The sequence below is a fragment of the Artemia franciscana genome, chromosome 19, assembly GCF_032884065.1.
Source record: "Artemia franciscana chromosome 19, ASM3288406v1, whole genome shotgun sequence".
Lineage (NCBI taxonomy): Eukaryota > Metazoa > Arthropoda > Branchiopoda > Anostraca > Artemiidae > Artemia > Artemia franciscana.
The window spans coordinates 5,706,825-5,723,502 of NC_088881.1; the positions used below are offsets into that span (position 1 = coordinate 5,706,825).

The 16,678-nt window shown below is 34.2% G+C and overlaps 1 protein-coding gene across 1 annotated transcript in view; it reads right to left on the reverse strand.

The window, feature by feature from the left end:
* The window catches only part of LOC136039215 (eukaryotic translation initiation factor 3 subunit D-like), a 64,678-nt gene that overhangs the window by 23,736 nt on the left and 24,264 nt on the right, over positions 1–16,678 (reverse strand). The window contains exons 6-8 of the mRNA XM_065722746.1: positions 12,955–13,105; positions 2,831–2,961; positions 1,141–1,356 (exon numbers count right to left, since the gene is read on the reverse strand). Of these exons, the coding sequence (XP_065578818.1) occupies positions 1,141–1,356; positions 2,831–2,961; positions 12,955–13,105 (498 nt within the window). The remainder of the gene's footprint in view (positions 1–1,140; positions 1,357–2,830; positions 2,962–12,954; positions 13,106–16,678) is intronic.

Genomic DNA, 16,678 nt, shown 5'->3' on the forward strand with positions numbered 1-16,678 from the left:
ATCGAAATGAGATGTGGTATCATTGGTATAAAATTGGAACCACCATGGTATAAAACCTTAAACTGGAGGTTTAGAGACCTTCTCCTCTTGAAAACAAGAAAAATTATTTTTTGGCATTGATATCCCAAAAAAAAAGAATCAGGGATCATAGAGCTCCCGACGGAACCTACAGGATCGAGGAGGAATAGTCATCCCAAAAACGCCGAATACTGTACACACCAGTCAGATTCGTGCGCTCTTAACACATTTCTGGCACTTTAGTGGGAAGACATACTGGTCGCACAGGAGGAAGACCTAAGGTCTAAGAAACCCAAAATATCGTTCAGGATCATTCCAAGAACACCATATACTTAACATGCCAGTCAGATCTGCACTCTCTTAATACACTCCTGGTACCCAATGGGAAGATATACTGGTGGCACAGGAGGAAGGCCTAAGGTCTAAGGAACCCAAAACTATCCGTTCAGAGTCATCCCAAGTACACCGTATACTTAACATGCCAGTCAGACCTGCACTCTCTTAATACATTCCTGGTACCCGTATGCGAAGATATACTGATGGCACAGGTGGAAGACCTAATGTCTAAGGAATCCCAAAGTATCTTTCAAGGTCATCCCAAGAACACCGTTTACTTAACATGCCTGTCAGATTTGCGCTCTCTTAATACATTGCTGGTACCCTAATGGGAAGATATACTAATGGCACAGTAGGAGGATCTAATGTCTAAGGAATCCATAAGTATCGTTCAGTGCTGTCCTAAAAAACCATTTACTTCATATACCAGTCAGATCCGTGCGCTACATTTCTGGCACCCAATTGGGAAGATATGCTGACGGCACAAGAAGAGGGTCTAAGGAATCCATAAAAGTCGTTCAGGGTCGTCACAAGGACACCCTGTGCCACATATACCAGAGATCTGCACTCTCTCAACACGTTTCTGGCACCAGAGAGGGATGATATACTGGCGGCAACAGGATACTGCAAAGACTGGAGATTGTCCTAGGCGCCTCTGGACGCAGAGGAGGGTCCACGATCTAATGAATCCAAAAGAGAACTAGTTCTGACTTTCGAAAAAGGATTGTTCACCTATAGTTAAAGATAACTATTAAGGGGAGTAAGGGGTAAGGGGAGTCAACTTACCCTAGAGTCCCACTCATTCAAAGCCTTGATATTAATGAACTGCATTTCTCCAGTAGGGCTAGTCATATAAGCATCATGTTCCGTTCTGGCAATCAAATTGACTCCTTTTCCTAATTCCCATTTTTTATATTTGTAAGCAATGGATCCAACTGAGTCTTTATCTTCTTCTTCAGCTATAAACGGATTAGGATTTTCGAATTTCACCTTCTCAGCGTCCTTAAAAGCAAATTAAAAACTTGTATATTTTGCTCCCACCTAAATTAAATACAACTAAAATTTAAATACGTTTTTGGAAAACACCGACTACACATAACATATGACAAAATAAACAAGAACGAAGAAAAGTAATCAAGAATAAAGACAGAGCCAAGGGATTTTCAGCCAGAGAATAAAACAAAAAGATAAAGCAGACATTTCGGCAAAAATATCAATCTTTGCAAAAAAAATCTTTTAAACTGAGGACGGCTTGGCAAAGGTCTTTCTTAGTTATTTTCTCTACGTTTGTTTGTTTCGTCATACACCAAAACTTACCGATGTCCATAAAGTAGAACGTTTAAATGAAGAAAAAAAGGTAAAAGGTTAAAGAAGAAAAGGAAGAAAAAACTAAGTTTCCAATCCTAAAAATATAAACAAAACAAATTTGACTCATTCTTACGAAAGAACGAAAAAAAAAATTATTTAAGAATGTAAGACATTAGACAGAAAATACGATAGTTTCAAGATATTTGTTTTTGAGGGGGGAGGGTTCTAGATCTGAAGCCACCTCTCTCGCAGAACATGTCCAAATTTAGCATAGAGAGAACAAAAAGGCTTGTCACATAATTGTATGTGAGATTCTCCCGTTAAATTTTAAAAAACATATCTGATAGTGGACGAAACGACTAACAGAGCAAAAAAAGAAATTATTTAATCTTATCTACAAAAATCTTGTTTCAGCAATTTCTTCTGCATTTCCAGACAAAGCTATTCTTAAGAATTGTGTTTTATTTCCTACATAGAGCACAAACGAACACTGTACATTCTTATTTGTACTTGTTCGCCAAAATTCTGTTCAATGTCACTGTTGCCAGCTCCAAAGATTGGACATTAAGTTTAAGTTTGCTTAAACACTAAGCCAAAAAACACTTCGAATTGCTCAAGAAAGGGAAAAAACTTTACCAAGCTGAATAGAAATACTCAAGATTTGAAATTCTTTGGACCAAACGTTTTGATCATGGAAAAGTTCTCATGAGGAAATTCCGACAAAAAGATATGTTTTTTTTTTTTTTTTTTTTTTTTTTTTTTTTTTTTTTTTTTTTTTTTTTTTTTTTTTTTTTTTTTTTTTTTTTTTTTTTAGCAAAGTTTTTACTGTCCACCAATAAGACTCAGATTGGTTGTAAAAAAGGGAAACAAAAACAAAAATTGTAGTGAACATCTTGTTTCTAACTTGTTTTTCTTTGGATTTAGCGTTGAGTGTTTTGTTTTGGGCCAAATATAAACAAAACAATAACGAGAGATAGAGAGAGAGAGAGGGAGAGAGAGAGAGAGAGAGAGAGAGAGAGAGAGAGAGAGAGAGAGAGAGAGAGAGAGAGAGAGAGAGAGAGAGAGAGAGAGAGAGAGAGAGAAAGAGAGATGAAAAGTGATGCTAAAATGGAAGAATAGACTAGACTTGAAATACAGCTAAAAAGCAGTAGAAAGTAGAAAAAATTACCTGTCTTAGAACTTGTTGAGAGAAGTTATGATTAATAAAAGTAGCTTCCAGAGACAAACTATGTGGCGAGTTGATGTGCTGGCCTTCTTCCATTGGGGGGTCGTTGGAGGTCTCACTCACCGTCAATAAATCTGCAAAACAGAGATTACCAAAACGTTTTTTCTAAAGCCACAAAAAAAAAAAAAAAAAAATGAAAAAAAAAGTAATACGATGTCCGTTATACAGGCGATAACAATGGAGCATGTCTATCCTGTTAGGAATTAAATAAAAAAAAAACAAGTTTTTTTAAATGAAAGTAAGGAGCGACATTAAAACTTAAAACGAACAGAAATTACTCCGTATATGAAAGGGGCTTTTCCTCCTCGACACCCCGCTCCTTACGCTAAAGTTTTTTATTGTTTTAAAAAGTAGAGTTGCGAGAAAGAATCAAACTTTAGCGCAAGGAGCGGGGTGTCGAGGAGGAAAAGCCCCTTTCATATACGGAGTAATTTCTGTTCGTTTTAAGTTTTAATGTCGCTCCTTACTTTCATTTAAAAAAAACTGTTTTTTTTTATTTAATTTCTGAAAGTTTTTTAATTAATGCATGACTGATTTTGGCTTTCCGTACATAAATTATTAAAATGAAATTTGCATATTAATTCTTTTTTTGGCTAAATGGCTTTCTCTTAGTTTTGTTCAGACGATTTTGAGAAATAAGGGGTGGGGAAGGAGGTCTTGTTGCCCTCCAATTTTTCGGTTACTTAAAAAGGCAACTAGATCTTTTATTTTTAACGAACGTTTTCATTAGTAAAAAAAAATACGTAACTTAAGAATTAACTTACGTGACAAACTTTTATATTCTTATATTTTTGATTATATATATGAGGGGGTTGGTCCCCTCGTTAATACCTCGCTCTTCACACTAAATCTTGTTTTATCCCAATTCTTTAAGAATGACCCCTGAATCAGAAAGGCCGTAGAATAAATAGTTGAAATTATTTAAAAAAATTTTAGCATAAAGAGTGAAGTGTTTATCTCCTCCTAAATACCTCGCTCTTTATGCTAAAGTATTTTTAGAACCCCTCATATGCGTAATAATCTCTGTTCCTTTTTAAGTTTTAGTGCTTCTCCTTACTTTCAATTGAAAAAACTTTTTCATGTTTATATTTTCATTGTTTTTTTTTTTATAGTAATGCTAGAAAGTCCTGCGCCCTTTTCATTGAATTTCTCTTCCCCCATGAAATATTCCTCCAAGGAAAGATCTTCCCATATAGCCCCCTCCCTGAACCCCACACCCAAACCAAAAAAATCCCCCTGATAACGTCGGTACACTTCCCAGTAACCATTACTGTATGTAAACATTGGTCAAAGTTTGTAACTTGCAGCCCCTCCCCCAGGGACTGTGGGGGGTAAGTCATCCCCAAAGACATAGTTATTATGGTTTTCGACTATGCGGAACAAAATGGCTATCTCAAAATTTTGATCCGTTGACTTTGGGAAAAAAATGAGCGTGGGAGGGGGCCTAGGTGCCCTCCAATTTTTTTGGTCACTTAAAAAGGGCACTAGAACTTTTCATTTCCGTTAGAATGAGCCCTCTTGCAACACTCTAGGACCACTTGGTCGATACGATGACCCCTGGAAAAAAAAAAAAAAAAACAAAAAAAAAAAAACAAAAAACAAACACGCACCCGTGATTTGTCTTCTGGCAAAAAATACGAAATTCCACGTTTTTGTAGATTGGACCTTGAAATTTTTTCTATAGGGTTCTCTGATACGCTGAATGCGATGGTGTAATTTTTGTTTAGATCCTATGACTTTTAGGGGGTGTTACCCCCTATTTTCCAAAATAAGGCAAATTTTCTCAGGCTCGTAACTTTTGATGACAATAACTAAACTTGATGAAACTTATATATTTGAAATCAGCATAAAAATCCGATTCTTTTGATATATCTTTTAGCATCGAAATTCCGTTTTTTAGAGTTTCGTTTACTATTGACCCGGGTCGCTCCTTACTACAGTTCGTTACCACGAACTGTTTGATTGTGCCTTACCTTAATTTGTAAATTCAATATTGCTTGGTGTCAAATTTTAACACATAACTTTTACACGATATATAAAAAAAGAAAGTTACCGACAGTTCGTTATTGTTGGTTATGTGTGTACACTGGGAAAACACAACAAGAACTAGTCTTGTTATAGGAAAACAAGTATAGAAATTGTTTATATAGCCACGCTTTCATTGCCAATTGTTTCAATAAAAAGAGACTTAAGCTGATCGCACGTCCAAAAACAATACTCACAAAATAAAAATAAAAAGTAAAGTCACGAAAATTCGCTCAGCAATATCGCTTTGAGTCAAATTATAAGACATAAGATTTACAAGAGCAAAAAAAAATAATTCAAAAATAGTAGAAAAAAGTTTCAGGCAGTTCAAAGTCGTTTGTCATTTCAGCTTAGTGAGTTATGTGTGTGCATTAGGAAAACACAACAAGATTAACTTTTGATACGATAGAACCAGCTTACAAATTGTTTAATACCGACGGTTCTGTAACTAATAGTTTCAACAAGAGAAACTAAAGTTCATCAAGCCCGTGCCGTTTTTATAACTCTGTAATCTACAATAGAAGAATTACTGCAAACATTCAAATACAATATTGAAATTAATCCTTTAGGGATGTTGGGTATGTTGTTTACGTTGGTTATGTATGTATGCTAGGAAAACAAAACAAGAATAGGAGTAGTTTGTGGAAGTACTAGCATACAAAATTTTAATATAGCAACGCTTTCATAGCTAATAGTTTTAATGAAAAGAAACTAAAGCTGATCGAACGTGCAAAATCAACGCTAAAGCATAATTTAGGTAAAAAAAAGTATATGGACTAAAATTCGCTGAGCAATATCGCTCGGTGTTCAATTACAATTTTTTTTTAGCAAAAGCAAAAAAAAATAATTACAGACAGTTTCAGTCAGTCCGTTTTTGTTGGTCATATTGTTTACATTGGTTATGTATGAATGCTTGGAAAACAAAACAAGAATAGGTGTTGTTTGTGGAAGAAGTAGCATACAAAGTGTTAATATAGCAACGCTTTCATAGCCAATAGTTTTAATAAAAAGAAACTAAAGCTGATCGAACGTGCTAAATCAACGCTAAAGCATAATTTAGGTAAAAAAAAAGTATATGGACCAAAATTCGCTGAGCAATATCGCTCGGTATTCAATTACAATTTATTTTTTCAAAAGCAAAAGCAAAAAAAGACAGTTTCAGTCAGTTTGTTTTTGTTGGTTATGTTGTTTACGTTGGTTATATATGTATGCTAGGAAAACAAAACAAGAATAGGTGTTGTTTGTGGAAGAAGTAGCATACAAAGTGTTAATATAGCAACGCTTTCATAGCCAATAGTTTTAATAAAAAGAAACTAAAGCTGATCGAACGTGTTAAATCAACGCTAAAGCATAATTTAGGTAAAAAAAAAGTACATGGACTAAAATTCACAGAGCAATAGCGCTCGGTGTTCAATTACAATTTTTTTTTTTGCAAAAGCAAAAGCAAAAAAAAACAAAAAAAAAAACAAAAACAAGATGAACGTGCAAAATCAACGCTAAAGCATAATTTAGGCAAAAAAAGTATATGGACCGAAACTCGCTGATCAATATCGCTCGGTGTTCAATTTCAGTTTTTTTTTTTTTCAGCAAAAGCAAAAAAAAGACAGAGTGACAGTTTCAGTCAGTCCGTTTTTGTTGGTCATGTTGTTTACATTGATTATGTATGTATGCTAGGAAAACAAAACAAGAATAGGTGTTGTTTGTGGAAGAAGTAGCATACAAAGTGTTCAGAGCCAATAGTTTTAATAAAAAGAAACTAAAGCTGATCGAACGTGCTAAATCAACGCTAAAGCATAATTTAGGTAAAAAAAAAGTATATGGACCAAAATTCACAGAGCAATAGCGCTCGGTGTTCAATTACAATTTTTTTTTGCAAAAGCAAAAGCAAAAAAAAAAAAAAAACAAAAAAAAAAAAAACAAGATGAAAGTGCAAAATCAACGCTAAAGCATAATTTAGGCAAAAAAAGTATATGGACCGAAACTCGCTGATCAATATCGCTCGGTGTTCAATTTCAGTTTTTTTTTTTTTCAGCAAAAGCAAAAAAAGACAGAGTGACAGTTTCAGTCAGTCCGTTTTTGTTGGTCATGTTGTTTACATTGATTATGTATGTATGCTAGGAAAACAAAACAAGAATAGGTGTTGTTTGTGGAAGTACTAGCATACGAAGTGTTAATATAGCAACGCTTTCATAGCCAATAGTTTTCATGAAAAGAAACTAAAGCTGATCGAACGTGCAAAATCAACGCTAAAGCATAATTTAGGTAAAAAAAAGTATATGGACTAAAATTCGCTGAGCAATATCGCTCGGTGTTCAATTACAATTTTTTTTTAGCAAAAGCAAAAAAAAATAATTACAGACAGTTTCAGTCAGTCCGTTTTTGTTGGTCATATTGTTTACATTGGTTATGTATGTATGCTAGGAAAACAAAACAAGAATAGGTGTTGTTTGTGGAAGAAGTAGCATACAAAGTGTTAATATAGCAACGCTTTCATAGCCAATAGTTTTAATGAAAAGAAACTAAAGCTGATCGAACGTGCAAAATCAACGCTAAAGCATAATTTAGGTAAAAAAAAGTATATGGACCAAAATTCGCTGAGCAATATCGCTCGGTGTTCAATTACAATTTTTTTTTAGCAAAAGCAAAAAAAAATAATTACAGACAGTTTCAGTCAGTCCGTTTTTGTTGGTCATATTGTTTACATTGGTTATGTATGAATGCTTGGAAAACAAAACAAGAATAGGTGTTGTTTGTGGAAGAAGTAGCATACAAAGTGTTAATATAGCAACGCTTTCATAGCCAATAGTTTTAATAAAAAGAAACTAAAGCTGATCGAACGTGCTAAATCAACGCTAAAGCATAATTTAGGTAAAAAAAAGTATATGGACCAAAATTCGCTGAGCAATATCGCTCGGTATTCAATTACAATTTATTTTTTCAAAAGCAAAAGCAAAAAAAGACAGTTTCAGTCAGTTTGTTTTTGTTGGTTATGTTGTTTACGTTGGTTATATATGTATGCTAGGAAAACAAAACAAGAATAGGTGTTGTTTGTGGAAGAAGTAGCATACAAAGTGTTAATATAGCAACGCTTTCATAGCCAATAGTTTTAATAAAAAGAAACTAAAGCTGATCGAACGTGTTAAATCAACGCTAAAGCATAATTTAGGTAAAAAAAAAGTATATGGACTAAAATTCACAGAGCAATAGCGCTCGGTGTTCAATTACAATTTTTTTTTTTTGCAAAAGCAAAAGCAAAAAAAAACAAAAAAAAAAACAAAAACAAGATGAACGTGCAAAATCAACGCTAAAGCATAATTTAGGCAAAAAAAGTATATGGACCGAAACTCGCTGATCAATATCGCTCGGTGTTCAATTTCAGTTTTTTTTTTTTCAGCAAAAGCAAAAAAAAGACAGAGTGACAGTTTCAGTCAGTCCGTTTTTGTTGGTCATGTTGTTTACATTGATTATGTATGTATGCTAGGAAAACAAAACAAGAATAGGTGTTGTTTGTGGAAGAAGTAGCATACAAAGTGTTAATATAGCAACGCTTTCATAGCCAATAGTTTTAATAAAAAGAAACTAAAGCTGATCGAACGTGCTAAATCAACGCTAAAGCATAATTTAGGTAAAAAAAAAGTATATGGACCAAAATTCGCTGAGCAATATCGCTCGGTATTCAATTACAATTTATTTTTTCAAAAGCAAAAGCAAAAAAAGACAGTTTCAGTCAGTTTGTTTTTGTTGGTTATGTTGTTTACGTTGGTTATATATGTATGCTAGGAAAACAAAACAAGAATAGGTGTTGTTTGTGGAAGAAGTAGCATACAAAGTGTTAATATAGCAACGCTTTCATAGCCAATAGTTTTAATAAAAAGAAACTAAAGCTGATCGAACGTGTTAAATCAACGCTAAAGCATAATTTAGGTAAAAAAAAAAGTACATGGACTAAAATTCACAGAGCAACAGCGCTCGGTGTTCAATTACAATTTTTTTTTTTGCAAAAGCAAAAGCAAAAAAAAACAAAAAAAAAAAAACAAAAACAAGATGAACGTGCAAAATCAACGCTAAAGCATAATTTAGGTAAAAAAAAAGTATATGGACTAAAATTCACAGAGCAATACCGCTCGGTATTCAATTACAATTTATTTTTTCAAAAGCAAAAGCAAAAAAAGACAGTTTCAGTCAGTTTGTTTTTGTTGGTTATGTTGTTTACGTTGGTTATATATGTATGCTAGGAAAACAAAACAAGAATAGGTGTTGTTTGTGGAAGAAGTAGCATACAAAGTGTTAATATAGCAACGCTTTCATAGCCAATAGTTTTAATAAAAAGAAACTAAAGCTGATCGAACGTGCTAAATCAACGCTAAAGCATAATTTAGGTAAAAAAAAAGTATATGGACCAAAATTCACAGAGCAATAGCGCTCGGTGTTCAATTACAATTTTTTTTTGCAAAAGCAAAAGCAAAAAAAAAAAAAAAAAAAAAACAAGATGAACGTGCAAAATCAACGCTAAAGCATAATTTAGGCAAAAAAAGTATATGGACCGAAACTCGCTGATCAATATCGCTCGGTGTTCAATTTCAGTTTTTTTTTTTCAGCAAAAGCAAAAAAAGACAGAGTGACAGTTTCAGTCAGTCCGTTTTTGTTGGTCATGTTGTTTACATTGATTATGTATGTATGCTAGGAAAACAAAACAAGAATAGGTGTTGTTTGTGGAAGTACTAGCATACGAAGTGTTAATATAGCAACGCTTTCATAGCCAATAGTTTTCATGAAAAGAAACTAAAGCTGATCGAACGTGCAAAATCAACGCTAAAGCATTATTTATGTAAAAAAGTATCGATCAAAATTTTCTAAATAATATCGCTTGCGTTCAATTATAGGACATTAAATATTACAAGAAAAATAAACTAAAAATGACAGAGCTGAAGTTACTGTCGATTCAATTTCCTTTTAGTATGTGTGTATAAGAGATAAACACAACAAGAATTAGTGTTGTCGAGGAAAAAATAGCTTACAGACAGTTTTATTAGCAACACGTTCATAGCCAATAGGTTCGACAAAAAAGAGAGAAAAAACTAAAGCTGATCGTACGTGAAAAATCAACACTAAAGCATAATTTAAGTAAAAAAATATCGATCAAAATCCTGAGCAACATCCCTCGGTGTTCAACTGCAAAACACTAAATTTTTACAGCGCAAAAAAAAACTAAAATGGCAGAGTGAAATGTTCAGTCAGTTCGTTTCCGTTGGTTATGTCACTTTCATTGATTATGTGTATACACTAGGAAAACACGACAAAATTAGTTTTGTTATATGAGAACTAGTGTAAAAACTGTTTATATAGCAACGGTTTTATAACTAATAGTTTCATTAAAAGGAAACTAAAGCTGATCAAGCCCGTGCAAATGTACAAGGAAGACAAGGAAAAAAATGTACAAATAGTTTATATACCAACGCTTTCATAACCAATAGTTTCAATAAAACGAAACTAAAGCTGATCGTACGTCCAAAAACAATACCCACAAATAAAACTAAATAAAAAAAAAATAGTCACAAAATTTTACTCAGCAATGTCGCTTTGAGTCAAATTATAAGACATCTGTTTTACAAGAGCTAAGAGCTCATATGGCACTTGTGACGAGGTCGAAAGAGCCAAGAGCTCATATGGTATGAGCTCTAGCAAAATTATAAGAATCAATAGATTGCTTTAAAAGGAAAATCAGAGGCTTAATGCCGGTCGGAATTTAAAATAAGAGCTCTGAGTCACGAAGTCCTTCTAAATATCAAAATTCATTAAGATCCAATCACCCACTCGTAAGTTAAAAATAGCTCAATTTTTCTAATTTTTCCTCTCCCTTCAGCCCCCAGATGGTCGAATCGGGGAAAACGACTTTATCAAGTCAATTTGTGCAGCTCCCTGACACGCCTATCAATCTTCATCGTCCTAGCACGTCCAGAAGCACCAAACCCGCCAAAGCACTGAACCCCACTACCTAACTCCACAAAAGAGAGCGGATCGAGTCCGGTTACGTCAATACCGTATCTACGACATTTATAGGCGTTTTCCGAGATTCTGGTTTCCCTCTCCAACTCTCCCCAATGTCAAAAGATCTGGTCGGGATTTGAAATAAGAGCTCTGAGACATGAGTTCCTTCTAAATATCGAATTTCATTAAGGTCCGGTCCCCCGTTCTTAAGTTAAAAATACATAAATTTTTCTGATTTTTCCAAATTAACAACTCCCAGCTCCCTCAAAGAGAACGGATCTGTACCAATTTTGTCAATCTCGTATCCATAACTTGTGCTTATTCTTCCCATCAAGTTTCATCCCGATCTCTGCACCCTAAGGGTTTTCCAAGATTTCCAGTTTCCAAGATTTCTGTTTCCCCCCTCCTACCCTCTATGTCCCCGGATCCGATTCGAATTGAAAATGGAGCATCTGAGACATAAGATTCTTCTATATATCAAGTTTCATTAACATCCGATCACTCATTCGTAAGATACCTGGATTTTCACGTTTTTCTAGAATTTCGGTTCCCCCCTCCAACTCCCTTCAATGTCACCGGATCTGGTCGAGATTTAAAATGAGAGTTCTAAAGCACAAGATCCTTCTAGATATCAAATTTTATTAAGATCTGATCACCCGTTCGTAAGTTACAAATACTTCATTTTTCCTAATTTTTCGGAATTCCCCCCCCCCCCCCCAACTCCACCAAAGAGAGCAAATCCGGTCCGGTTATGTCAGTCACCTATCTTTGACTTGTGCTTATTCTTTCCACCAAGTTTCATCCTGATATCTCCGCTTTAAGCGTCCCCCCCCCTAATGACACTAGATCCGGTCGGGATTTAAAATAAGAGATCTGAGTTTCAAGGACCTTCTGAATATGAAATTTCATTAAGATACGATAACTCTTTCGTAAGTCAAAAATACCTCATTTTTTTAATTTTTTAAATTACCCCCCCCCCATTCCCTAAAGAGAGCAGATCCGTTCCGGTATGTCAATCCCGTATCTAGGACTTGTGCTTATTTTTCCCACCAAATTTCATCCCGATCCCTCCATTCTAAGCGTTTTCCAAGATTTTAGGTTCTCCCCCCCAACTTCCCCTTCACCGGATCCGGTCGGGATTTAAAACAAGGCTCTGAGACACGATATCCTTCTAAACATCAAATTTCATTGAGATCCGATCCCTCCTTCGTAAGTTAAAAATACCTTTTCTTTCAGAATTAACCCACCTCCCCAACTCCCCCAAAGAGAGCGGATCCGTTCCGGTTATTTCAATCACGTATCTAGGACTTATGATTATTTTTACCACCAAGTTTCATCCCGATCCCTCCACTCTAAGCGTTTTCCGAGATTCTAGGTTTCCCCCTTCCAACCCCCCCCCCCAATGTCACCAGATCTAGTCAGGAGTTAAAATAAGAGCTCTGAGAAACGGTATTCTTCCAAACTTCCAACTTTATTAAGATCCGATCAATCCTTCGTAAGTTAAAAATACCTCATTTTTTCTAACTTTTCAGAATTAATCACCCCCCCAACTCCCCCCAATTTCAGCGGATCTGGTAGGGATTTAACATAAGAGCTCTGAGACATGATATCCTTCCAAACATCAAATTTCATTAAGATCCCATCACCTGTTCGTAAGTTAAAATACTTCATTTTTCTATTTTTTCCGAATTAACCGACCCCCCACTCCCTCCCCAGATGGTCAAATCGCGAAAACGACTATTTCTAATTTAATCTCATCCGGTCCCTGATATGCCTGCCATTTCATCGTCCTAGCTTACCTGGAAGTGCCTAAAGTAGCAAAACCGGGACAGACAGACAGACAGACCGACAGAATTTGCGATTGCTATATGTCCCTTGGTTAATACCAAGTGCCATAAAAAAAATAATTCAAAATAGCAAAAGTATTATTCAAAATCAAGTGAATAATATCACTTGCGACTTTCAGGTGACTAAATTTAACAAAATCTATCAGAACATAGCTCTAAAAAGGTAAGTGTAATGAATAAAAGCTGTATACAAATCAATGAACCAACCTAGATCAGAGGCATCTCTTTTGTCGAAAAATAATCTTCCCTGAATTTTGTTAACAACAATGTCCCAACTATAATTACTCCTTGTGCAGCACATCAGAGTTGACAGAATTAAGTCAGTGCCAAATACATTGCCGTCGGTTTCTTTCAGCAACTAAAAAGAATACATAAACACATCATTATATGATGCGCCGTACATTCATGAAATAAGAAGGGGGTAAACAATTACAAGACGATAAAAAGAGATGAGCTAAAAATTCAACCGATCTGATTGGTTGACGAGAAGAGACCATCAGAGGAGCAAAAAGAAGCCAGTGCCACCTATATTGCCCTTATTTTTTTCAACACCTGCAAAAGAAGTCACAAATATATTAATAAATAAACAAAAATTTAAAAAATAATACATAAACATATCATCTATTCGTGAAATAAGAAAGGGGTCAATAATTACAAGATGATAAAAAGGGATGAGTTAAAAATTCAACCGATCTTATTGTTTGGCTAGAAGAGACCACCAGAGGAGCAAAATAAAGCCAGTGCCACCTATATCGCCCTTAGTTTTTTCAACACCAGTAAAAGAGGTCATAAATATATTCGTAAATAAACAAAAAAAAAATCTAAAAAAGAGTACATAAACACATCAATATATAATGCATCATCTATTCATGAAATAAGAAAGGGGTAAATAATTACAAGATGATAAAAAGGGATGAGTTAAAAATTCAACCGATCTTATTGTTTGGCTAGAAGAGACCATCAGAGGAGCAAAAAAAAGCCAGTGCCACCTATGTCGCCCTTAGTTTTTTCAACATCAGTAAAAGAGGTCATAAATATATTCGTAAATAAACAAAAAAATCTAAAAAAGAGTACATAAACACATCAATATATAATGCATCATCTATTCATGAAATAAGAAAGGGGTAAATAATTACAAGATGATAAAAAGGGATGAGTTAAAAATTCAACCGATCTTATTGTTTGGCTAGAAGAGACCACCAGAGGAGCAAAATAAAGCCAGTGCCACCTATATCGCCCTTAGTTTTTTCAACACCAGTAAAAGAGGTCATAAATATATTCGTAAATAAACAAAAAAAATCTAAAAAAGAGTACATAAACACATCAATATATAATGCATCATCTATTCATGAAATAAGAAAGGGGTCAATAATTACAAGATGATAAAAAGGGATGAGTTAAAAATTCAACCGATCTTATTGTTTGGCTAGAAGAGACCACCAGAGGAGCAAAATAAAGCCAGTGCCACCTATATCGCCCTTAGTTTTTTCAACACCAGTAAAAGAGGTCATAAATATATTCGTAAATAAACAAAAAAAAATCTAAAAAAGAGTACATAAACACATCAATATATAATGCATCATCTATTCATGAAATAAGAAAGGGGTCAATAATTACAAGATGATAAAAAGGGATGAGTTAAAAATTCAACCGATCTTATTGTTTGGCTAGAAGAGACCATCAGAGGAGCAAAAAAAAGCCAGTGCCACCTATATCGCCCTTAGTTTTTTCAACACCAGTAAAAGAGGTCATAAATATATTCGTAAATAAACAAAAAAAATCTAAAAACAAAAAAAAAACATCAATATATAATGCATCATCTATTCATGAAATAAGAAAGGGGTAAATAATTACAAGATGATAAAAAGGAATGAGTTAAAAATTCAACCGATCTGATTGGTTGGCGAGAAGAGACCATCAAAGGAGCAAAAAAGCCAGTGCTACCTATATTGCCCTTAGTTTTTTCAACGCTTGCAAAAGAAGTCATAAATATATTCATAAATAAACAAAAAAACAAAACAAAAAAGAATACATAGACACATTAATATACAATGCATCGTCTATTCATGAAATAAGAAATGGGTAAACATTTACAAGATGATAAAAAGGGAAGTGTTAAAAATTCAACCGATCTGATTGGTTGGCTAGAAGAGACCACCAGAGAAGCAAAATAAAGCCAGTGCCACTTATTATGCCCTTATCTTTTTCAACACCTATAAAAGAAGTCATAAATATATTCATAAATAATGCATTATCTACTTGTCGAATACGAAATTTGTAGGCTTATGCTTGTCAGTGACAACAATAGAAACGAAACTACATATATGGGTTGAACTAAGACAACCTTCAATAACAAATCTCTACAACGACAAAAGTTATGGATATCAGGCATTTATTCTGAAAATGAAAAACCGGAAAAGAACACCCCCCCCCCTAGATTTTGAGATACATTTTTGGGAATTGAAACCCCTGGTAAATTATTTCAAAATTTTGTTTGCATTAGTTATAGGATGTTTTGTACAAGCAGTATAAGTGGAACAATAGTGCCATTTTTTTACTATAATTTTCCTTTTAAAAATAATATACGTAGTATATCCCCAGACATATTAACACTTTTTTATAGTTAAAAATCAAAATTGAATCGAAAGTTTTTTCCGATTTACCGATATCTGTTTCTCCTCAGATTACCTTTTTTTTTGTTTCATCAAAGTACTAAGACCATAAAATTCACTGAGCTTAGCCTAAAATCCAGTATTCCTACCAAATAGAACATTGAAGAGAAAACTTAGATGGCAGTTAAAGTCTTTAGACCACTGATCAGTTGAATGAAGAAAGATATTTGCAACAAAAGGGCGTAATAATCAAGATCTGTCTTCAGATTTTCTTTAAAATTTGCACATTGGTTTATATAAAAAAAACATGGCTAATAGCTATACAATCAAATTGAGTTATTTAAATCAAAGATTTTTGAGTGAACAAAATTTTTCATTGATTTCTATTAATTATTCAGCCGAAATTTTCAACAAGTTTTATTTTGATCCCAGACTCAAAAAATTCCCAAATAACTGCTTGTTCTCCTTAAAATCTTCACCCTTTTCATCTACCATTGAGTCTGGCTGATCATCATAACGGCTATTATAAAGGCTGACTGCTTAATTTTCCTTTCATACGCCAAATAAACCTAGGCATTAAAATCCTCTAACAAAAATCCCATATTTCCACCTATTTTTTTTTTTAAAGTAAATGTACCCACCTATCCTTTATCCAATTACAGCATTGGAGCCAGATGCAAGAAAAGAGCAAAAAACCATCAAATCTTTCTGATAATAGGATTATCTGATGATACTCAATATATAAATCAACATTAGCAATACTAGAAACAACTACTATAGTACCAATCTGTTTGATACCCACACAGCCGCAAAAGCTCCTCCTCTACCCAGCTTCAATCTTTTGCAACTTCTTTTCAGACTGTGACCAAATCTACCCTTCTATCCTTTCTCCAGTAACGAAATTAGGGATTAATACAAGAAAAAAAAAAGTAAAAAAACAACCCACCATTCTGATAATAGGGCAATCTGAATGTCACTCTAATTATTAGTCAATCAACTATTAATACTACTCACATTTCACTGCAGCAAGAAATTACCTGATGCCAACAAAACTGGGCAGTACCCGCCTCTCTTCAACCCCACTTCAGTCAACTAATCCTTTGTGACTTGATTTCATATTTTCACCAAATCTAACCTTTTATCAATTATCCAATAACGGTATTAGAGATAGATACAATAAAAGAAAGTAAAACACAACCCACCATTCTGACAATGAGTTAATCTGAGTGTCACTCAATATATTAGTCATCAACTATTACTTCTTACTAACATTCCAAACTGCCTGATGCACACAAAGCTGTGCTGCGCACGCCCCTGCC